The sequence below is a fragment of the Stenella coeruleoalba genome (genome assembly GCF_951394435.1).
Source record: "Stenella coeruleoalba genome assembly, chromosome: 4".
Lineage (NCBI taxonomy): Eukaryota > Metazoa > Chordata > Mammalia > Artiodactyla > Delphinidae > Stenella > Stenella coeruleoalba.
In genome coordinates, this window is record NC_137149.1 from 85,516,637 (window position 1) to 85,542,367 (window position 25,731).

At 37.3% G+C, this 25,731-nt stretch overlaps 1 protein-coding gene across 1 annotated transcript; it reads right to left on the reverse strand.

Moving 5' to 3' along the window:
* Nucleotides 1-4,773: 4,773 nt before the first annotated feature.
* TMPRSS11F (transmembrane serine protease 11F) lies at nt 4,774-22,333 on the reverse strand (the record flags this gene model as incomplete). Its single annotated transcript, XM_079919816.1, is given in 9 exon segments — nt 4,774-4,932; nt 8,966-9,108; nt 10,329-10,414; nt 10,416-10,447; nt 10,451-10,519; nt 10,523-10,586; nt 15,305-15,506; nt 18,288-18,313; nt 22,218-22,333. Coding segments are annotated over 9 exon segments (897 nt in total).
* Between the last annotated feature and the right edge of the window lie 3,398 nt (nt 22,334-25,731).

Genomic DNA, 25,731 nt, shown 5'->3' on the forward strand with positions numbered 1-25,731 from the left:
TGTGCAGCATCAGCTGTGCTGATACCAATTTATAATAATATACTTTGCACTTTTCAAACAGTTTGAAACATTCTCTGAATTTGGACTTTAATTTATTATTCAAGAGGAAAGCCTCATAACATCGTGAGGAGATAGATTAAGTTCCATTTAACAGGATAAGGACAGTTGGGAGTAAAGATGTATTTCTCTTCTTAATTGTGTGACAAGATTACATTTTTCTCATTTCTTATTAGCCATAGTTAAAACTTTCAGGCAAGAAAAATACTGAAACCTGTAAAAGAATGTTTATTGTAAGTATTTACAAAATCATCTTAATCAAAACTTTTTAGTTTGCTGCATTTTAGTGTGCTTCCTGTAGTTTTGTTTATAAAACAGATTTTCTAATAAGGCATTAAAAAGAGCAAAGTTCAAAACAAACTTTTGTTGTTTCAGCAGGGTTTGAACTATTTTGCTGCTCCTTATTTTAAAATACGGTATATAATTTACACAACATCAAGTCTTTAAATTACTTCATAAGCTTAGTGTGGAGGGTGAGAAAGGGATGGGGTAAGATATAGATTTGGAGGTTAAACTTTCCATGGAGTGTTCTGACCTGCCAATTTAATTGGCTCTGCAGCTTTGCCTATGTTAAAATCATCCTTCATTTCCTTAGGTATAGTTGGATATAGTTTTAAGTGGTATTATTTGTCTTAACCATAAAACTGGTTTGGTTAAATAATATACTTTGCTAAACACCATGTGAGTTTAACTTACATTTTTTCCAAGGAGAAACATCTGTTTGGCAACAATCATTTAATCCCAGTGACTTCTAGAACTGCAATATCCCTGGCTAGTGAATGTGCATAACACAGAGTAGTGCAGAGAAGACTGAACTGGATGAAAGAGCTCCTGGATTCTGTTCCTCTACTGGCTATCACCTACTGTATTCTTCGGGGAAATTCTCTTGGCTTTGATTTCACATGAGTCAAAAAAGGAGGTTGATATAGACAGTCTTTTAGGTCTCTCCCAGCTCTAACAGCTATAATTCTGGCATTAACTTCAATAATTTGTAACAAGTTTATTTTTCATTTCCATGATGGCATGAAGGAATGCCTTGCACACATCCCCTCTCTGTCAAATAAATATATGAACAAAGCAATAAGTTCACTGGGCGATTGCTATTAATATATTTTTGTTCTTATTTTTATTGAATCATGAAGATTTAACTGAGAGGTGGTTAAGCATTACAATAAGTTTTGTTCAATTCTTACTCTAGTATTAAAAACTAACCCTTTAGTTCTCATGGCATTCCACAGAGATTATGTGCTGTATCATTTACTGTCAACCTAATGAATTTGACCTGTCTTTTTTTTTTTTTTTTTTTTTTTTTTTCGGTACACGGGCTTCTCACCGTTGTGCCTCTCCCGTTGCAGAGCACAGGCTCCGGGACGCACAGGCTCAGCGGCCATGGGCCACGGGCCCAGCCGCTCTGCGGCATGTGGGATCTTCCCAGACCGGGGCACGAACCTGTGTCCCCTGCATTGGCAGGTGGACTCTCAACCACTGCACCACCACAGAAGCCCTGACCTGTCTTTTAAAACGAGTCAAATTGTAGAGTTTTTTACCTATGAAAAGATATATCATTATAGCATTCACAGCATAAGAGACAAAACCCAGGGGGTTTTTTTGTTGTTTTTTGTTTTCTTTTTGCGGTACGCGGGCCTCTCACTGTTGTGGCTTCTCCCGTTGCGGAGCACAGGCTGCAGACACGCAGGCTCAGGGGCCATGACTCACGGGCCCAGCCGCTCTGCGGCATGTGGGCTCTTCCCGGCCCGGGGCATGAAACCGTGTCTCCTGCATCGGCAGGCAGACTCTCAACCACTGCGCCACCAGGGAAACCCCCCAGGTTTTTTTTTTTTAACCACAATATATATGTAAAATTCACCAAGCAATAATACTGATAAATAAAAATGCTAACACTAAAAAACAAAAAAGTCACCTTCTTTATAATCTTAATGCATTTGCAGCATCAACTGTACTGATATCAGTTTGCAATAATATACTTTGCGGTTTTTGAGCAGGTTTTAAATATTTGACCTTTCAACTTTATTATTCAACAGGAAAGCCTCACAACAATACCATGGGGTAAATAGCTTAATGTCCCTTATGGTAGATGGAAAATATGAGTCAAAAGTTATTGCATGATTCCCATAACACCACTCAATAAGTCAGGATCAAACTAGAAATAGGATACATAAATCCTATTTTAAAATCTACTTTTCCATTTCTTAGATTTTCCTGTAGCCTTTTGCATTTCTCATTTGTGTTAAAATGTCATTGAGTTGAATTAAACTAATCATATAATTATTTAAATAAGTATATAGTTTCACAGATATTTGCAAAAAGTTATCACAGTCTTCTGAAATATAAATAGAGGTACACAAAAGCACATATCCATTCTTATAGAAATTAATTAGTAGAAAATAATTTTTTTGTAGGCAGATTTGTTTTCCTGTTTTTACCAAATGATGCATTAGGCTTTAACATAAAAAAAGATATATCATCAGTCAAACACATCTTGAATATGCTAAATATTCTCCAGAAAGCTTTGACTTTTTCTCTACGTACAAAAGGAAGCATAAGAATTTAAATTTTTACTCTGTTTTTCCTGTTGATATTTAATTGTTAGTAGTCATCAACTCAGAAATTTGGTGACCTTTTCTTTTCAAAAGTGTGTATGATGACCCTTTCATGTTTATTATATCTTAATATTGATATTAAATAATAACTAGGAGTTTTTTAGTTATATTTATCTTGTTTGCATATATTACATATAACACATATACATGTAAATTAAAAGTTTTAGTTATTAAAGAAACTAAGAGGCTAAATTTTTCTCCAGTAAATCAGAGCAACAAGTCTAGTGTTTGAGGTCTTACATTTGAGACCTGGATGTGAAAATAGCTGCATCTGTAGTCACAACCCTGGTGACAGATGACCTTGTATCCTATGACTACTTGTGTATAAGAAGCCTTGGTTCAACATACATTAATGAGACATAAAAAGTGATTTTGAAAACCTAATAATTCACCTAATTGTTTTTACAATGTAATTTTAAGTATTCTGAAATCAAGTACATGATTTTAAAGAATAAAGATACAGTTTTTAAAAAGTATATTGTTTTATTGAGTCCTAAACAAATGAATAATAGTTGATAGCCCCTAGTCTATATTGAGAGCCTGCTGTGTACAGACACTGTTCCAAGTAATTTACTTGTAAGCATGCATTTAATCCTCATGATGATCTTAGGTAGGTACTATTTTTATTCTCACTGCAGAAATGAAAGAACTAATGCACAGAGATGTTAAGGACACAACTTATACGTGGCAAAGCCAATGTTCAAGCTCAGGCAGCCTGGTGCCAAAGCCTGTGCTCTCCACCCCTAGACTTGGGGCTGGTTTAAGCCCCAACGTCATTCACTCATTTGACAAATTAAGTTTATTTACATTAAAACTCATAGAGACATTCCTTTCCATTATAACAAACCTTTATATAATGTATAATATATGCCAGGCACTATCCTAAGTGCTTTGTACAAATCAACTCTCCTAACCTGACATTCTGGTAGGCATCTGACTTGACAGAGAACTGAAGACTTATAAAAGCACCATATGCTAATGTAGGTATATCTTAATAAATAACTGGATGTCTCATCCCAACAAAAATCTAGAGTGCTTGTTTTTTTTTTGTTTTTTTTTTTTTGCGGTATGCGGGCCTCTCACTGCTGTGGCCTCTCCCATCGCGGAGCACAGGCTCCGGAGGCACAGGCTCAGTGGCCATGGCTCACGGGCCCAGCCGCTCCGCGGCATGTGGGATTTTCCCGGACCGGGGCACGAACCTGTGTCACCTGCATCGGCAGGTGGACTCTCAACCACTGCGCCGCCAGGGAAGCCCTAGAGTGCTTGTTTTGTTATTAATCATTTGAAACTCAACTCTTCTAGCCTTGGTCCCATTGGTTCCTTTTATCTTCTACCCATGGAAGAGTGTTCCCAAGAGTTGTCTTTATTCTCCTTTTTGATCTAACTCCAAATGATGCATGGATGGCAAGATGCTGTTAGAGAATAAATCAGAAATGCTTAGTAACAATACAACATGCATCCTGAAGCTAGTGCTTGTGTATATAACCCAATGTTAACAGCAAGTTCAGATACATTTAAACATCTTCTAAATGGTGACTCTCATGGTTAATGATAATGATCTGTATTACTATTTATAAACCCAGGTTAGAGTTCAAATTATATTACAAATCCCACACTTCTCCATTCTAGCCATTGAATGTCCAGTCATCAGTCCTAGAATGTTGAAGCCCTGAATCCTCAGGGATGATTGCTGTTTGATATTTTGCTATATGAATCCCAAGTGCTCCAAGTAGTGTATGAGGTAAGATTTTGACAGCCCTGGCAGCTCTTCATATCCTGTGGAAAGTGATGTTCCCCATCTTCACTTGGGGGAAACCATTTATAAATATTCATCTGATTAATAAGATCACAGTTTCTCTTGTGAGTGAGGAGTTGGTGCTATTTGTCATTTGCTGTGTCTTCTTTGCTTAGGGTAGAGAAATACTTCTGTCACATGTATACAAAGTCCACCTCATGATATTAGATTGGTCTGACTCTGAAGGACTTCTTGACATCCAGCACAAGCACTGATTCAAACCACAAGAATATAAATAATACACAATATGCAGGAGTTTTAGCTCTGTGTGCCGTGGATAAAATTCATGGTCAATTCACACTAGATACCAGTCTTTGAGGCAATCCAGCCTCGATACTGACTCACTCTTGTGTAGACCCCAGGTTTTTTGGGAAGAGCACATGATTGTCCCCAACTTACTATACTGACAAGGTACCAGATGTCATGATTATCATAAACCAGAGGTCCACCACAATCTCCCTAGAGAAAAAAATATATTTAAAATTGTTAACATCAATAGGAAGGTCACTGCAGTCATCTCTCTTCCACAGGAAAAATGGAAACTGGTACACAGAACATGCAACCAAACTAGAGATAGATTATATGATGTTTCTCTCAACTGAGTTAAAATTTTGTGCTAAACTTTAAAGTGAATTGTTTTCTAGAAAGACTAACATTCATTCATATGGAATGGTTACATTATTTCTGGTTCAGCATCCCTAGATTTTTTTGCTAGTTTTATTAGACCCTTTAAGCATGGGGTTTAGTAAGCATTTATCTAAAATATTTAACATGAGGTTGGTATTTGTGCCTAGGTAGAAATTTTCTGTGATCTCTTCTGAATGTCTTAGCTTGACTGGTCTCCTTTTCTGTTACTCACCTAGTTCTAATTTATGTTTGCTTTCTGAATTTTATATAGATTAAATCTCTTTTGGATCAAGGAAGATTAAGTAAATAAACAGTTGTAAGTGTAGAGGTTAAAATTGTGGTCTCAGTAGTTGAACTGCCCAAGTTTCAGGTCTAGTTCTATTAATTACTGGTTGTGTGACCTGAGGTAAGATACACAGGGTAACCTCTCTGTGCCTCTTCTACCTCCTTCATTTATTTTTTCTTTTATCAGCTATTTATTGAATTCCTATTATGTGTCCCAGGCATTCTGATGGACATTGAGGATAAAACAATTACCAAAAATGAACGGTCCCTATGCTCATAGAGCTTGACATTTAGGTTAAAAAACCACAATATTAAATAAGCCTACAAATATGCAAAATGACAACTGTGATAAGTGCTATGGAAACATACAATGGGGGATTCGACTAGTCAGGGAGGAAAGGGATGTTTGCCTTGATGAGATGTAATTGAGCTGATATCTAAAAGAAGAGGAGTAAATCATGAAAAGAAAGGTGTGGATAAAATGTGTTCTAGACAGAGGGAACAGCATGACAAATGCTCTGGGCATGAAGGAGCCTGGCATATGCAAAGGCCTGTAGAAAGGGGGACTGGAGAGAAGACAGCAACGGGGCAAGTGGTACATAATGAGGCCATAGAGGTAAGGAGAGACTAGTCTATATGGAGCCCTATGGGTCTTTTACAGACGGTTTTGATTTTTATCATAAGATAAAAGCAAAGGTAAACCACTGAAGTTTTAAGTGTTTTAAGGAGGGGGTTGACATGATCAGATTACATCTTGTTAGAAACTGTCCTGACATTCATTTGACTAATGCACTAAAGGAGCATAAGAATGAATATAAGGGAGATAAACTAGATGGTTAATGTGGTTGGGGGTTGGAGGGAAGGGAAGGGGAGGAGAGAGAGGTTGAGAGAAGAGAGAAAGGCAAGAGATGGTGGAGAGAGATTTTAGGAGGTAAAACCCATGGGATTAGGTAATCAATTGGATATGGGATAAAGAGAGAAATTAGAATGATTTCTAGACTCTGGCTTATTTAACATAATGAAAGGGGATTCCATTCATAGAGATACAAAACATAGGAAGAAGATCAGGTGGGGAGGGGAATAAGAACAGAATCATGTACAACATTTGAATCTGAGATGCCTTTGAAACATCCAACTGGAGCTGCCAAGTAGGAATAGAATATATAAGTCTGGAGATCAAAAAGGAGGTTAGGACTAAAAGTATAAATGTATGAAACATCAACAAAAAGATGATAATTGAAGGTATGAGAGAGAATTAGATTCTCTGGGGAGAAAGTATAGAGTGAAAAAAGAAACAGGCATAGGATAGATTAACATGTATTAGATGGGATTAAGAGAATGAGCCTGAAAAGGAGACAGAGAAGGAGCAGACAGATGTAGGATGAAAATCATTACAAGCCAAGGGAAGACGATATTTCAAGAAAGAGGGAGTGGTAAGCATTATTAAATGCTGTTAAGAGGTTAAAAAAAAAAAAAAGAAGACCAAAAAATTTGTATAACGTCATTAGTGGTTCATTGAAAGCATCAGGAAGAGAGATTTTGATGAAGTAATAGGGCAAAAACCATATTGAAATGGTTTGAGGGGTTAGTGGGAGGTGAGGAAATTGAGACCATGGGTAGAGACATTTTCACAAATATTTGGTGGTAAAGAGATAAGATGAGAAGCTAGCTGGAGGCATTATGGGTCAAAAAAGAATTGGCTATTTCTTTTTTTCCCTAACTTAAGAGATCTGAATAGAGAAGGATCTAGTTACAAGAGAAACGTTGAGTCTGAAAAGATAGAGAGAGGACATAATTGCCAGTGTAAAGTTCCCCAGAGGCCAGCAAGAAGAAGAAATGGAGCAAAGGAGAAGGGACCAGCCTTAGCGAAGAGGCAGCTCCTCTGTTGTGATCTAAGCTGAAGGTGGATGACAAGGGTCCGGATGAAGGCATGTCTGTATGCTTGGTGCTGGGAAGATGGGAAACTCCCCTCTTTTGACTTATATTTTTCTTGGAAAATTGGGAAACAAAATCATCAGTTGAGAATAAACAGGCAGGAGAAACTGAAAGTTAAGGAAAGTAGAAAATGGCGGAAGAATTCAGAGAAAGGTAGATTTAGAAAAAAACAAACTAACAAAAAGAGTAAGGTTGTCAGTTTTGTTATCTGGAACCTATAGTGGAACCATGGGTTCTCTTGTATTTTTTCCAGGAGCATTTGACTTTCCAGATACAGGCAGAGAGAGAGAGAGACTAAATAATTGAGTTCTTCCAGGTTTGGGACTTTGTCAGACAGAAATACTGGGAAGAGAGAGCATCAGATGGGCTTGGGGTATTAGCAAAAGTGTTTAAAAAATGATCACAGGGACTCCCTGGCGGTCCAGTGGTTAAGACTCCATGCTTCCACTGCAGGGGCAGGGGTTTGATCCCTGGTGGGGGAACTAAGATCCCACATGCCACAAGGCATGGCCAAAAAAAAAAAAAAGATCACAGTGAAATCTAAATTGGACAAGTGGATGGTAGATGAAAGGAAAGGATTAATGGGATGTGAAATAGCAGAGAAGCTGTGCTCTACAGGTCTCTATGAAATTGAAGGATGATATTCAGCCAACAAATATTTGTGCCAGGCACTGTTTTAGGTGTTGGTAATACAGCAGTAAAATAAAATAGATGCTCTAAAATGTGTGCCTTCATGGAGCTCACATTCTAGGTTAGCGAAAGAGACAGATAATAAGCCAGTTAAATAAAATATATTGTGTGCTGAATGGTACAAGAGCTAAAGATAAAAATAAAACAGAGAAGGGACACAAAGAATATATGTGTAAGTTGTGTATGTTGGGGGGTGAGGGTTGGAAGGTTGGGGTGTAACAGAGTGTGGCCAAAGAAACAGAAGTAGTTGAAAAGCAGGCAGAAGGATTGAGGATTGTTGTTAAATAGGATGACTTGGGGATTTAGTGTTGCTGGAAATGGAATAGTTTTTGGTGACAAAGCTCAAGGTGTGACCCTAAGAATAGGTGACTGAGGAGGAGTGAAGATCACTGGAGATTAGGAGATCTAGGAACTAAGAATCCAGCATTTAAATGAGTTGACGTTAATATTGCAGGCCTTGGGATGGAGACAAAATCGGTTTCAGGTGTCAGTCGTGAAAGAATGAAAGGGACAAAGAGAGATTTGGAGGTGGGGGAATAAAAACAAGATACATGAGAGATGATGATAGAGCTGAATAAAGTGGTCTTCAGAGGAGAGGTTTCTCTGTCTTTTGATTCCAAATTTGCTTAAGAAAATAACAATAGACCATAAGAGTTATTGTGTGAACCAGAAATTTAGAGCAATAGACTTTAATTTCCTAATTTGTAAAATAGGGATAATTATAGTAATGCTTCAATCTCATTATATTAAATGAAATAATGTATAGAAAGTGCTTAGCATTGTTTTGGCATAGTAAACACTCAGTACAATCATTTTGTTATCATGTCTATTTAAGCAAACTGTGTCTTTGGTAAAATTCATGTCATTTTTTTCTCCCAGGTAAAGTATATGCCCAAATTAGAAACAGTTAATGGAAACTTTCCTTTTAAAGTTTTGACCTTGACTTTGGACTTACCTTACATGCATCTACTTTTCCATCCATGAATCCAGCACATAACATTCCTGAAGTTATCAGGCCATCATACACATCCTTTCTGTTACACACATCAGTGCTTATGGTTTCCACCCTGGCTTGCTGAAGTCTATTTTGTGTAGGTCCTATTACAAAAACAAATGTAAAAATGAAAAACATGTTCTTTGAATAGAGTTATATCTAAGACTCAGAAGACACATAAATTGTATATTCCTAGGAACAAAAGCATTAAGATTTTTATTATTTAATTATTGCCTAATTTTATTTTCTGTGTCAAAAATGCCTACGTGCAAGGAACAATACACATACATGACCCAATATTATATCATATTTGTGGCTCTTCAAGAGTTATTGGAACCCTCAAAACTACATGCAATATTGTGTGTGTATGCCCTTTTTTTTCATGAGAAGAGGGTTCATCACACTGATCTTGTCCAACTTCACATTTTTCCATGTAAGGGAATTGAGGCTCAGAGGAGTTCATTGATTTTCCAAAAGCTACTCAAGAAGAAACCAGGGTACAAGCTGCACAGGTCTATTTGTCCTACTCTATGCTGTATAGCAGCTGTCCCCAACCTTTTTGGCACCAGGGACCGTTTTCATGGAAGACAGTTTTTCCATGGACCAGTGGGTGTAAGCGTTGGTTCAGTTGGTAATGCGAGCGATGGGGGGCAGCAGATGAAGCTTCTCTCACTTGCCAACTGCTCACCTCCTGCTGTGCGGCCCAGTTCCTAACAGGCTACAGACTGCTACCGGGCCACGGCCTGGGGGTTGGGGACCCCTGCATGTTATTTCAGGTGTTTCAAAACATGAGAAACAAAACAAATGCCCAAGATACAGCAACAATATGACACCAGCAGAGAGTAAGGCCAGTGGTTAGGAGGAGAGAATACTACACAACTGAGTCTAAAAACATTTACAAAACACTTTCATGTTTATGATCATTATATATCCTCATTAAAATTAGGAAGAATTTATACCAAAAAAAGTATATGAAGTATATGCTAGCCGGGAGTGTTTACGTCTGGCAAATATACAATTTGTAATCCTTTACTCCCTTGTACTCCCATAGCATTTTGTTCCTTATAGTATCTAAAATGGTCTGTTCTGTTCATCATGTTATTGACCTCTCCCTTTCCTCACCACTGCTCCAATTAATTGTGAACTCCTCAAGGACAGGTATCTGATTCCTTTTACTTTTTAACCCACAGTACCTTGTTCTTGTCAGAGCCATACACATTAGAAACATCCACATTTTAATGAAGAGTCTAAAGCAGTATCCCCTAGATGCCTCATTAGATCCCAAGATAAAATTGTACTAAGTAAATTATGTTGAACAGCTCACCATCATCTACAATGGATCCAAACCTTGTGACGAATACACTTGTTTTAGATGGCAACTTTATGGATGAATCTGGGAGGCAAACTCTGAACTACATTTGAAAACTCAACTCGGGTAGCAAGCTAAGCCAAAGCAATGTCATTTTCATTTGTTTCTCTATGGTAATTCTCATGAAAGGTAATTTTCCTCACACTTCATTGCACTGCGGGTGGTGTTATAGTCGTGCCAAAAGTAGCAATCCATTGACTTGGGTCTTTATGTCTGCAAAATATAAAGGGTAAAATGTGTGATGCTTAACGGTATCCTTTAAAAAAAGATTGAGACCATATTCTCCCCAACTATTGGAATTATGCTCCTGAAAAATCCCTATGGTGAGAGAATTTGCAGTTGATGACCTTATGGAAAAAAGAGGTTAAAATATTGATACAAATGAGAGTGTGAAAGCCCTTAAAATATTTTACATACTCTAAAATTAAAGAGAGTACAGTAACTAAATGGAATTCCATGCTATGTTTGGAATAATAATAGTAATGGCTACTATACAATTAGTTTCTAATATTTTAATTCCTTGTTTATTAGAAACTCTTCAAATTTGATTTCTTCTATAATTTCAGTGAAGTATGTAGAAATTAATTTTGATTTGTTTTGGATATTATGCACCATAAGAGATATTTTCCTTCTATATGAGACACTCCATCCATTCTTATTTTATGACTCACCTGTCAGTTCTTGTTTACTGGGTCTTACCTTGATCTTTGAGATAAAGTGCAATTTGTCTGCTTCACAAACCCTCATATGTACACAGGATTGTTTCTCCACCCAAGGCCCATACCCTGCCCCAATACTCAAGGGCTAAGCAGCCCTATTCAGTGTCATGTTGTTAGTGCTCCCACTGCCTTTGACCTGGCCTAGTCAGTCCCTCTTACTATTTTTGAGGCTCTTCCTTAACACAGATGCTTTTCTCTACCACAAGGTTACATAACAAGCAAATTCTGTCTACTCCTATCATCTCTTTACCTCCCTATTCTAATCTAAAGCCCAGTTCCCTCTTTGTCTAATTATCCCTTTCAAGAATGACTAGAAATATATAGAAACTTGAAATTCTCTATGTAGAAGAAAATTATTTAAAAGCAAATCACACAGAAGAGAATTCAGAAAGGGGAGTTCCTTGTTCATGCAGTATTACTGTGTTGGTGAATCATAACTTTTAAGTATAATGAAAAACCTGAAAGATCAGTAGTTTGCAGAGTACTCTGCACTGCCCCAGGGATGAGCATGTCGGGACCCAGCTCTGAATGTACCAAGAGGTCTGTGCAAAGCCAAGGCTGACAGTACTGAGCAAAGCTAGTACTGGAAGGTACAAAATGGGAAAGCAAAGCTTCCCGAGAGGTGGTTCCCCTCAAGATTTCCCCAAGCAATTCCCTGGTTGTAAAATGATGCTCTTTGGGGTATTTTTGCTATGCAACATATTATGTTGTAATGCAGGATTTAAATTTAGACCACAGTATAGAGTAAAATGGAAATATTTGGTTTTGGTATAGGGGAAGATTTTTTGTAGATTGGGTATATAAGAAACTATATTGGGTTATGTGGGAAATAGCTAGAATTAAAATGATCATGGGATATGTAAAATTTAAAGATGCAGATAAAGCTATGCAAAGAAATAGATATAAAGCTTATTGCAGATATTTTAAGAATAGGTTAGGTTTTGCAGTACGGTGTTTTCCAAGATGGCCAACAATAGGAAGAGATACGATCTGGAAGTGGAACGGCAAGCCTGTGAAGGTAGAACATAAAGTACCCGGTGGGATTTGGACTGTTTGGTACTGACCTATAAAGAAAATAGCTTACGTGAAATCACCAAGGTGTGAAAAGCCGAAGAGATTGTGCCTGATTTTGTCAACAGGAGCTGTGATCGGAATATGCTCCACCGCAGGAGACTGTGTGAGGGAAACATTAATGAGATCATTGTGTGAACCACTTATGTAAACGGATGTTTTTTGTTAAAGTGGTTAATGTGTTATTGTTTGTGTAAGATTTTTGGCTCAAAAACAGAAAGGTTGTGAAAGATTAAAAAGATGTTATGAAAATAAGAATAAGGAACTGTAGAACTATAAATGCTGCAGCTTTTTGCTAATAAAATGTCAGATCCTTGCACCCAAGAAGAGGTGTCTTGAGTTCTGTCCTCGCCGACGCCGTCCTCCCCTCAGGCAATCCTGTACCGCTGGGGCTGGTCCTCGGCATGAGCAGGCAGAGCCTAGGGGTGGAGGGATTGGGATATGGGGAGGGCTCCTCTCTCATCTGTTTTTGTTTTTTAATTTCCACTTGGTTATGTATATAATTTGTTTTTTCTTTTTGTCTGCGTTGGGTCTTCATTGCTGCACGTGGGTTTTCTCTAGTTGTGGTGAGCGGGGGCTACCCTTCGCTACAGTGTGCAGGCTTCTCATTGGGGCAGCTTCTCTTGCTGTAGAGCACAGGCTCTAAGCACGCGTGCTTCAGTAGTTGCAGCACATGGACTCAGTAGTTGAGGTCCGCAAGCCCTAGAGCGTGGGGGCTTCAGTAGTTGTGGTGCACAGGCTCTAGGGCATGCAGGCTTCAGTAGTAATGGCGTGTGGGCTCAGTGGTTGTGGCTCGCAGGATCTAGAGCGCAGACTCGGTAGTTGTGGTGCATGGGCTTAGTTGCTCCACGGCATATGGGATCTTCCTGGACCAGTGATCGAACCCGTGTCCTCTGTATTGGCAGGCGGATTCTTAACCACTGCGGCACCAGGGAAGTGCCTCTCATGTGTTTTACTTATTTACACTTTAAAGGGAGATTTTATTCAAAGCAGAAATCTTAGGGCTGAAGCATTCATTTGAAAAATAGAATTCTGGAAGCTACAAAGACATATGTTACTTCAGTCCTTAAGGAGCTTGTAAGCTAATGGAGTGGACAAAACAGGAATACCCATCTCTTCATGCATCATCAACCAGAAAGGGAGTCTCCATTCCTAGGCACAGTTCAATATGTTTTGTGGATAAGAACACTATGACTCACTAAGAAGTTAAATGGCTTGCCAGGTAAGTCACATATCCACCTGGTTACTGTCAGAGAGAGATGGCCTAGGTCTCATGATATCCTGTCAAGAACTTTTTCCCTACACACTCTTGTTTCACAAAGACTGGCATCATTTTTCATGGACATAAAGGTACTAACATTTGTCTTAAACAAAATTTTTTAAAATACACTAATTTTGTAGGGAAAAAACATAAAAAATTTAAAGGTATTTGGACAATTGTGAAATTGTCTTCAAAGAATCTTTATTTTTCCTTCACAACAGTACACTGTATTATGCAGTTACATGAAATTATATCACCTGCAAAATGGAACCCTTTCTCTCCAGGATCATTACCTTTCCCAACTCTTTTATATTATTATTATTACTGGCATAAAATATGCTATTACATTTCTCATATTTTAAAAAAATCCTTCCTTTGAGTCCACAACCACCCCCAACTGTCAAATTTCTCTGCTCCCATTCATTTAAAAACTCCTTGAAAGTGGCATCTAAACTCACTACATCCAATCCTTCTCCTTCTTTTCTCTCTTGAATTCATTCCCATTCCCATCATATAATCACAGTTTCTTTTATCAAGGTCACCAGTTATCTCTATTTTTATCAAACTCAATGGCCGATCCCCATGTAGGTCTGCCAACACACAGAGATGGCACTGGACCTGCCGAAAATGTATCTCAGTCATTATAGCTTATATTCTTCACTAAATGCATTGACATTCTGGGCTTATTTATTTTTAATTTATATAAGCAAAGATCAGTTACAAAGCAAAATAGATGACACTCCCAAACACAAGTGTGAAGATTGGAGGAGTCTGTAAACATGAAAAAAAATCAGAAAGCCTTGAAAAATTAGTGAGACTCAAGTTTATCTAAGGCATGATGCTAGTTATTTTCAGGGTTGTGAATTTGTGTGAGTCCCTTTTCTCTTCTTTCATGAGAGAGTGACAATCACCTTAAATTCATTAGGTTATTCTCATTGCACGTCTGCTCCATAAATAAAGGTGTAGGCATCTTGAAACAATTTGGGTGTTACCACAGAAGGATGACCAAGCACCTCCTAGACACACCAAGGATAGTTTCCTCTGAAAGGGTGTGTGAACAGTGCCACTGGCCAGGGCTTTACTCAGAGCTTTTGTGTTTTGAGGGTTTAAAAGGAAAAACTTTCTGTACCCTGATAGTGAAACCTCAGGGAGAAAAGATAGTGTGTCCCTGGTCTTGGGGCAATAGCGTGCCTGTGCATGTCTGTGTATGTGAAGTGATATAGCTGAGTGTTAAGAGCTACAACTGTGAAAGCCCAAGCAGAGAGCTCCTTTTAGATTGTGTGTGATCAGTCTTACATTCTATGAGGGCAGTGATAAAGGCTGGCTGGTCTCTTTCACCATCCACACACCTCTCTGGTCCATAAAAGCCCACACAGTTCTTGGATAATGCAATTGGAAGGGAGAGCTTCAAGAGTGATACCTTTGATTTTTTTCTTTTTTCTTATTTGATGTTTTTCTCATCACTTACTAAAGTGATGGTGGATGTTGATAGTTGGAGGGTAGATGGAATAATATTTTTTAAACTGGCTGAATTTTCTCTTTAAATAGGTAGAAGAGTTTAAATTTGTTACATGTATAATAGTCTTTAAACTAAAATAATTTATGGTATAGTAGAAAAGATCACACTGGTGTCATGATGCTACAAGAGAATATGTTGTAAGAGCCATAAGAATGATGCAAACCAAACATGATAGATACGGAGAGAAGGGTGAGGGGATGAGTATGATTGGGGCATAGAGCAACCATAATGTATTTAGGGGACAGGGTCCATCCAGAATGGAGTAGAGGCTAAGCTGGTGAGATTGAACTCTTCCCAGCACTAAATTGACGGTAATCAATAACTGAGTAAGGAAGACTAGCAACAGCTCTAATAAACTTACTTGCGGAAGCAGTGAGCGGCCGTGAGCAGCCAAGTGTTACTGATAAGGCTAGCTCCGCACTGATGGCCTGCCCCTATGAGCTGGAGGCTGGCCTGCCATGGCCACTCCCCTTCCATAGCTGTTTCACTTCCTTGGACAACCCTTTCAGTAGAAGAGGATGCTGGTAATGGCATGTATGAAGATGTCATCCTTATTCCACAGTCTGTCACAGAAACGTGTTAGTTTGCTTTCATGAAAAGGAGTGGAAGAAAAGCACATCCTGATTTGCACTGTGTGCAGATGGTTAGACAGTCCATTGAACCTGCTATTCTTTAACCCATTCCTAGCACTCAGTCTCTGGGGTTATTCTGTAGGGGTCCTACTAATCCTATTGAGGTTCAGAAGAAATATTTACCAACATTTCAAGGCATCGAAACCAGGAATTAACTTCGGTCTCCATATAAAGCATATACGGATGAATAAACAGGTGGGTAGATAAATTACTGAGCATAAAAATGTATAGATCCTCTGCTAAGGGTTTCAGATACATTTATAGCAAAATACTTTTCAAATGAGAAAACTCGGCTCTGGAGGAGAACGTAAACTACTGGAGGTCACCCAGCTGGTAAATGACAGAGTTGTATATAAAATTAGAAGGATCCACATCAAAGTTTGTATTCTTACTACTGAGAGAGAGCCCAACACTGAATGTCGGTCATGATTCTGCCTTGACATGAATCTGTAGACTGTCTTTGTAAAGCCCTGATATTTAAGTCTTAAATACAATGACTTTTTTGCTTTTCTAAAATTTAAAAGACTAGTTTTAAAAAAAATTCTGATTCCCTGATAGCAAACCCTCAATTGATTAGACTTCAAATCAACCTTAAGTAATACTTGAAAGTATATTAGCATACTTTATTAATGTGCTTTTTAATTATTTATATTTTGTTAAGAATACAAGTGTTTTTTTTTACAAAAAGGGGTTTTATTCAAAAACAGGTAAAAAATAGTTGCCTGAAATCATATTTACAAATTTATCATAACTCCCTTAGTGTTAAATAGCTTTAGCTTAAGGTGACCATAAAATTGAACAAATAGAGTGTCATATCAGTAGTGCCTAATACTTCCTCTCCCAACTTCCCCTTAAAGTAAGCATGAAGATAATAATAATAAAAATAATATCTACTAGTTATGAGCCAGGCCCTGTACATAGTGTTACATATATTTTCCCTAATTTTTATAACAACCCTCTATGTTAGATGTTATTATCCTCATATTGCAGATGAAAAAAATTGAGTCTATGGTATTGTTCAAAGGCAAAAGGAGCAAAATCACCAGAAATTAAGGAAGGATAAGAAAAATTATAAATTCTGGTAGTAATTTTCAGTAACTGGAGTGTTCGGTTGGTTGGTTTAAAAAGCAACTTCTTAGATGACCCAAGCTATATCCCTGAACCAGAATTGTGTGGAGAACCCCAACAATTCCGACAAAGCCACTGCTATTGTGATTCCCTAGCCCAGGGAATAAAGCTAGCCAAATAGAAACTATAGTTTGAACCATCCAGTTGTGACCCATCAAGTCTTTTCTCTCTGTGTGTGTTCAAAAGAAGCCACACTGTCCAGCACACCATCCTATCTAGGGACACAGGAAAGATGAAAAGTTCTATGAAAATGTAGTTATTTTATTAAATGGTCTGAATGTGTACCCCAAAATTTATAGTTGAAATCCTAACCCTTAAAGGTGGTGGTATTAGTAGGTGAAGGTGCTTAAGTCATGAGGATGGAGCTCTCGTGAATGGGATTAGGCCCTTACGGAAGAGTGTGCACAGGGATCCCTAGCCTCTTCCACCATTTGACTATACAGCAAGATGTCTGAGTCAGAAGAAGGCCCTCACCGGACCATACTGGCACCCTGATCTCAGACTTCTAGCCTTCAGAACTGTGAGAAATATATTTCTGCCATTTATAAACTACCCCATCTATGGTATTTTGTTATCACACAAGGAATGGACTAATGAAAAGCAATTTAAACAGAGAAAGAAAGAGCACTGGCACCAGTGAATGCTGGAGCTGGTGGTACTCTAAAATGGGTGGTTGATGTAGTTTTCATATACTCTCTTTGTAAGATCAGAAATTAATCCTGCATCTAACTGTATGGCATGGTTAAGGTCCTCTAAATCAGATGATATATAAACTCAGAAGACAGACATATCTCAGAAAGTTTTCTTCAAAAAATTTTAGGACATGTGCTTGGTATCAGCAAAGATATGCAAGAAGACATGATCTTATTAAACAAAAGTAGCCAAACATGGGCTTCCCTGGTGGCGCAGTGGTTGAGAGTCCTCCTGCTGATGCAGGGGACACGGGTTCGTGTCCCGGTCCGGGAAGATCCCTCATGCCGCGGAGCGGCTGCCATGGCCGCTGAGCCTGGGCGTCCAGAGCCTGTTGCTCCACAATGGGAGAGGCCACAGCAGTGAGAGGCCCGCATACCACAAAAAAAAAAAAAAAAAAAAAAGTAGCCAAACATAAGGGGAAAATATGCTGTGATAAGAGTACACATAACGAAAGAGTTGTCTGTCACTAAAGAAAATTCAAAATATCACAGAAATGTCATAACATATAAAATCCACATAGAAGTAGTAAAAAGAAAAAGTGACACCAAATAACAGAGATAAGTGATTTTGGGGAGTATAGATCTGATGAGATCTTTCAGAATGCAGAGGAAAGTAACCTGGGCTGGAACTAGAAATAATGATTGACATGGAGAGCAGAAAATGGACATTCAGGTAATAAATAATTTGTGTTCCTGAGGAAGAAAAAAAAGAACAATTGGAACAGAATCAATCATCAAATTTATAGAGGAAGAACATTTTTCCAGAATGAGAACATTGAAAATGCTCATAATTTCCCAAAGTTTAGTGCCAAATATAACCACATCTAGATCTCTTGGCAAAAAAAAAAAAAAAAAAAAATAGAAAAAAAGTTATAGGATAAAGATTTCCTACCTTCATCCAGAAACCAAAAAGGTAACCTATATAAGAATAAAAATCACACCAGCCTTAGACTTCTACTCTATAACAAAAACACTAGAATAAAAGGCAATAATGTATATACAATTATTTGGGAAAGTTTATGGTCCAATAATCCTATAAAATGAGAAAAAGGAAGTAGAAAGAGATTCTGACATGCGAGTTCTCAGAAAATATACCATCTGTATAATTTTCTTGTTTAAAAATAACTTGAATATAGCTGATTCACTTTGTTATAAAGCAGACACTAACACACCATTGTAAAGCAATTATACTCCAATAAAGATGTTTAAAAAAAAAGAAACAGAAAAAAGAAAAAAAATAACTTGAAGATAGAGTTCAGCAAGCAAAAAGGTGAATTTAAATCAAGACTCAAGAATGAGAAATAGTAAAAATATAACAAGAGTCTTTAGTGATGGGTAAATAATTGTAATATTGGGATAAAATGGAACATGATATTTTGAAAAAGAATATTAATAGATTTCCTGGACATTTCACTTCTTTTCATTTAATGAGAGCTATGTATGTGGCAGAAGAAAATATATGTGGTAGAATTTTGGCTATTGAGGATGGTCATAGAATATCATTATTTTGATATTAAAACAACCTTTATAGTAAAAAGTCAGCATACATGACCAAGAAGGCCGAAAAGTGATTTTTAAAAATTGTAAAATAAGAAACTCTACAATTTTAACATTTTTATGATGGATATTTTACTTTAGCTTATATAATCATGTATTAGGGAAATTATATTATTAGGAATTGAGATTTAGTTTGAGATTGCCATTTACAGAGTGCTGGAAAATGTCATATTTTTCTTCGGAATATAATTGATTAAAAATAAAGGTGGATACCATACTCTTCATCATTTCTAATTACTTCAGGAAGAAGTTGTCACTATTATGTGTGGAGATTCTATCTCAAAATGTATTTAAAGGATTTTCCTGATGTCTAACAATAGAGAAATTCACTTTAGATGATCTGTTTCTTCACTTCATGGCTGCTGGGAGGGGAAAAGACTCTAGGTCCAAAGGACAAGCCTTATTTTTTGGTATTAAGTCAGAAGTAACTACACTTGGAAATACTTAATTGGAAGCAATGAACAGAGCTGGAACACCTAATGCCTGTGAGACGTATACTAGAGTTCAGGGGGAGGAGTAAGAAAATAAAAAGACACAGTCCCTTACCTTGGCACTTACAATGTTATTTGAAACACATTATTTTACTTTCTCTAATTATATGTTGGCATAGAAAAATAGAAATGTCTCTCAGTTTGGTTTCCAACCAGTTGTGAGGTAGTTTTAGTTTCATAACCTTTTGAACTTCATTTTCTTCCACTTTTGGGGGAAAATAAAATGAGAACTTTTCTGAGTTTGTGTTGTGAGGAATCAATGATGAGATGAATAAGAAATTGTTTTAAACTGGAAATAAACTAGAGAACCTCTTTACAGTTCATGTCAATGTTTCTTCCAACAGGGGTCAACCTTCATAAAGGTGTCTGTTTCTTTGATACTATAGAAGCTAACCCCCATAACTGACCAGTAAAGACCTCTGGGAGTCAGAATACCTGTACTTTAATTCTTCCCCCAAGGCTTGCTAGTCCCATGTCTGACATCTTACTTGAGTCTAGTTTCCTTAAAATGGTGGAAATAATACCTACCCTTTCATGTTTTGGAAAAGATCCAACATGATGATACATATATGGGGGGAAATTAAAAACCCATGGCAATGCCCATGAGTCTTCAGCTGAAAAGAAACCAGTGAAAATGATGAGCAAAGAAACAAGCAGCAAAGGAATGAAGAACTCAGCTCAGGGCTCATTTAGCTCTCAAAAAAAAAAAAGTTCTTTATCAGTATAACAACTGACACTAGAGCATTTACATAAGGACTATCTGTGATTCAGCAAAGCATAGGAAGGACCATGACTCACAAAGTAATTGAAAAAACACCTCACAGACACAAGGGACAAGAAAAACAGGTTATGTTACTCTGATTCAAACTATTTTACTTTACTTCCTTAGTATGATGTTTTAGTTCTGTTTCCTTCTCTCCCTTAAAAAAATATTATAGACCACAAGAATGGAAATGGTGGGTCATTATGATGAGGAAGAGATGAGGAGATGATGAGGTGGTGGAGAAGGAGGGAAATGTTCCCAAGTGTGTGGTTTTGTGTGTGTTTGTGTATATGATAGAACAATAACTCAGGGCTGGAGGGGAAGCAAAAATTATATGTTTGAATCGTGAAGCATTTTGTTTTATTTTTGTTGAGTAATATTGAGCTGCCAACTCTAATCAAAAGATTTGAAAAAATTCATTCCATTGGTTATATTTAGATCTGGTTAGAAAAACAGAGGAAAATCAGAATTAGTCTATCAATGGGGCCTAAGAAGTTAAGTTAACAGATAAAATGTCGGATACCTGGTTAAATTTGAAATTCGTATAAACAATAAATAAATTTTTAGTGTAAGTATATTTTATGCCATATTTGACATCCTCCCACATTCCACAGCTGCACAGCCCAGGTTTGAAACCCAGCTGAGCCATTTATTTGCAAGGACAAGCAATAGTTGAAATATACTTATACTAAAAAACTATTTTTTGTTTACTGAAATTCAGATTAAACAGAGTGTGATTGATCTGTGAATATATTTCTCTGGATGTGTATTGTCATGAGTGTGTGTGTGTGTGTGTGTGTGTGTGTGTGTGTGTGCGCTTGTGTGGAGAGAGATAGGGATGAAATGTAGATGACTCCAGGTGGAGTAAGTGTAAGAAATATTATTTTAAGTTTCTAAAATAGAATTTATTTTTCTTTGTATTATAATAATATTGGTATATATGTTACACAAAATTTTGAAAATACATAAGAGTGTAAAGAAAAATTTTAAATCCACAATCTCATCACCTGGAGGTAATCGCTGTTAAAATTTTGAGTTATGCCTGAATTTTTCTTTCTCTTCACTCCTCATACCTACAAATATAAAATTATTATAAAAAATTAAAGATATACAAATGCTAACATTTATTAAGCACTTAAATATATATGCCAGGCAGCTTACTAAGTGCTTCATGGGAATTAACTCACTAAATTCTCAGTGAAAACCCTATGAGGTAGATATTATTGTTCCTACCATTTTACAGGTGGGAGAAAAAGGCAAAGAGAAATTAAGCAACTTGTCCAAGGTCACCTAGTAAGTTAGTGGCCCCACTGGGATTCAAATCTGATTAGTGCACCCCTGGAGTATGGTTTATATGGTTCCTCCACCACTGTAATTGAAGGAATAAGCCACATCCACAACCATGCATTCATTTTATAACATTTAATCTACTAAAGATGTCAGTACCACAGACCTATTTTTTTAATTTTAATTTTTATTTGGAATTAGGAATAAGACATTACCCTATAGAAAGACAGTGCTACTGCTCCAACAGAATAAGCCATCAGCAGTTTCTGTGACCAACCAGAAGTTTATGACGGAGTGAGCTTTTCTATATGGCTCAGCACATAACTAAGAATTTAATTTTCGGATTAGATATGTTTGTGTTTAATCCCTAGCTCTGCTGTTTACTAGCTGTATAACCTTGGGCAGGTGACTTTTCAAACCTTAGTTTTCTAATTTTTTTAAACAAGGCTACTAAGAGTCTCTATCCTACTGACAGGTTCATGAGAGTACAACTTGTATAGTCTTACAGGACACTTCCTACCAGAAGGGCTCCCACTTGGTTTAATGTTCTACTGTGCCATCTTGAAATTCTTAGTTATTTTAACTGTGAACATGTGCATGAGCAGAGGCAGTACACTGGGTAACAGTGAGCACATATGATTGTGATCAAGCAGTAGTGCCCACATCTGTAGGCTCAAGTCCCAAGGCACCACGGGCAGCATAGGTGACAAGCTGTGAGCCTCACTGTCTGGAGCACATGTACATGTCTGAGCGGGCTGCCAGAATGGGACCTTGGTTCAGGTTGGTAGTGACAATTGTGGCAGCAGCAATAGAGGTAGCAGTAGCAGTGGTAGTGGCCATTGCACAAGAAAGGTCCTCACATGGACACAGGGATGAGACGGTGGTAGAAGACCAGCTCATCCTTCTGTTCCAGAGCTCTCCCTGCAAAGTCTGCACAAATATTAACTCTCTAGCCTGAGCTTTGTCAGAAGGACTGCAAGCATTCAATCAATAAACTTTCCAAGTAAATTATTACAAAATAAAGTCATACACATGGACCTTGCAATAAAGTATATCAGGAAGTTATTAGAATTCTTAAAAAGGTATAGAGTCTCCAATTTTGAAAACTGGTCCACCATTGCAAAACAAATACCTATAGTCTTAGAAATAGAAATTGTCTTTAAAGATCATTTCATTCAATGGAAAAGAAAACTATTGTCACATGGTACTTTGAATGAAGTGATTATTAATGAAAAAAATTTTAGGGGCTTCCCTGGTGGCGCAGTGGTTGAGAGTCTGCCTGCTGATGCAGGGGACACGGGTTCGTGCCCCGGTCCAGGAAGATCCCACATGCCGTGGAGTGGCTAGGCCCGTGAGCCATGGCCACTGAGCCTGGGCGTCCGGAACCTGTGCTCCGCAATGGGAGAGGTCACAACGGTGAGAGGCCCGCGTACTGCAAAAAAAGAAAAACAAACAAACAAACAAAAATTTTTTTTAATTAAGTTTTCTTTGTATAGGCATTTTGAATTATATACAAATCATGATGCCACTTTCAATTTTTTGTATGGCTTCCACAAGTTACAAGAAATGTCTGAAGAAACATTAAAATTTCATTGTATAAATTTGAATTTAAAATTAATTTCAGACTTACTCAGAACTGATTTCTACGAAAAGTTAACTCTTTTTAGAAAAATCTTTTTAGTTATGTGAGAATCATCAGCTCTAGAGATACTAAAACTTATATTTTTAAATAATTTATTAGAAATTTATCTAAATGTCAGATTGTATAAAATACTCTTAAGAGGTCAAGTAGCAGTCTCATCAGTGAAAAGAGCTTTCTCAAAATTAAAAATTCTCAAAAATTTTAAGACTAGAAAGATCCATGTGGTAATGGATTAGGTTTAGAGAGATAAGTATGAATTCATGTTTAGTTTAATATGGATACAAATTGCTACACAGAGAGATATTTGTAGACACATATACACTGGATATATATATATATATATACATATACACCCATATATTTACTATGTATACACTATGCTTGTAAATATGTATACATAGTATATAACACATATGTATACAAACATATATTTACTATGTATATACTACGTATGTATATATGTAGGCATATTTCCTCCTTCTTTCAGCTGAGAGGATTTAGAAGCAAGGAAACACAGTAGCCACAAACACACTTAGCTCCCAGATCTTGATTTCTAATACCATTGTCCAATAAAAGTCACCAGGGCTCCATGGAGAAACGGCTGAGTTTAGGACTGGGACAGGAAATACATGAGATGAGCTCACAGTACCTTGTAATTCCAGAAAGAAAGTGCTAACAAACAAACAAAGCCCCCCAAAAAACAAAACAAAAAAACGTGATGGTAGTATGTCATCTAGTTTGGACACAGGAGGCAACTAAAAGAGCTTCTAGGACTTCCCTGGTGGCACAGTGATTAAGAATCCACCTGCCATAGCTAGTGGGAAGCAGCCGCATAGCACAGGGAGATCAGCTCGGTGCTTTGTGACCGCCTGGAGGGGTGGGATAGGGAGAGTGGGAGGGAGGGAGACGCAAGATGGAAGAGATATGGGAATATATTTATATGTATAACTGATTCACTTTGTTATAAAGCAGAAACTAACACACCATTGTAAAGCAATTATACTCCAATAAAAATAAAGAAAGAAAAAAAAAAAGAATGTAACAAGGTGGAAGGGAGAACGAAAGAGGGAGGAGATATGGAGATATATGTATATGTATAGCTGATTCACTTTGTTATAAGGAGAAATTAACACACCATTTTAAAGCAATTATACTCCAATAAAGATGTTTAAAAAAAAAAGGAATCCACCTGCCAATGCAGGGGATATGGGTTCAAGCCCTGGTCCAGGAAGATCCCACATGCCGCAGAGCAACTAAGCCTGTGTGCCACAACTACTGAGCCTGCACTCTAGAGCCCGTGAGCCATAACTACTGAGCCCACATGCCACAACTACTGAAGCCCGTGCGCCTACAGCCCATGCTCCGCAACAAGAGAAGCCACCACAATGAAGCGCCCGTGCACGGCAACGAAGAGTAGCCCCCGCTCGCCACAACTAAAGAAAGCCGGTGTGCAGCAACGAAGACCCAACACAGCCAAAAATAAATAAATAAATTTACTAAAAAAAAAAAAGAGCTTCGAAGGTTAAGTTTGGAACAATTTGAGCAACAAAGTATTGGATTATAACTCAACGTACAAAATAAATATCCATGAGTGTATACTGATATAAGTAAATGCTTGGAAGAAAAAAAGAAGTGAGGGAGAAGAGACAAATCTCTCATGTAGAAGAATTCCTAATAATTTATGTAGATACTCCATTCTCAAGGAAGTGGAATGTAACTCTCCACTCCTTAAGGGAGGCTGCAAAGAGTGACTTCCTTCCAAAGAGTACCCTTTGGGAAGGTGAAGAGGAAGAGTAACTTTACAGTGGAGAAACCACACGATCACTACCTCAGCCAGTTGAACAAGGTCAACATCAACGGTAATAAATCACGTTAATGGCACATATTGATAATGACATTGTACCTCTGTGGTATCCTTCCCCCAAACCTGTGACCCCAATCTGATCATGAGAAAAACATTAGACAAACCCTAGTTGAGGGACATTCTACAAAATACCTGACCAGTACTCTTCAAAATTATCAAGGTCATCAAAATAAGGTAAGTTTGAGAAACTGTCACAAAATGATCCTAAGGAGACATGACAATTAAATATACTATGGTAGCTGGGATGGGGTCCAAGAACAGAAAAGGGACATTAGGAAAAAAAACTGAAGTAATATGAGTAAAGTATGGACTTTATTTAATAATAATGTATTAATATTGGTTCAATAATTATAACAAATAAACCATATTAATGTAAGATGGTAACAATAGAGAGAACTGTGTGGGGACATGGACAATGCACTTTTCTGTAAATGTACAACTGTCAAAAATTATGTTTATATAAAATAAACTTTTAACTAAATTGTTTACCTTTTAAAAAAGAAAAAAAATTGTGATCTTTCCAAGAGCTACTGACATAAATTTTAATTATCAGTTGAAAACAAGGTTGATAAAAGTATAAATTTTAATAAGCTAACAAATGAGTTTTTATAAAAGTAAACCCCAAATTTTTATAACAAATATATTACAAAGTGTTGCTATTTATTGTGATAGCAATAATTATATATTTTGCCATTTATTATTTTGTAATGTTACTCACGCAACACCAATATC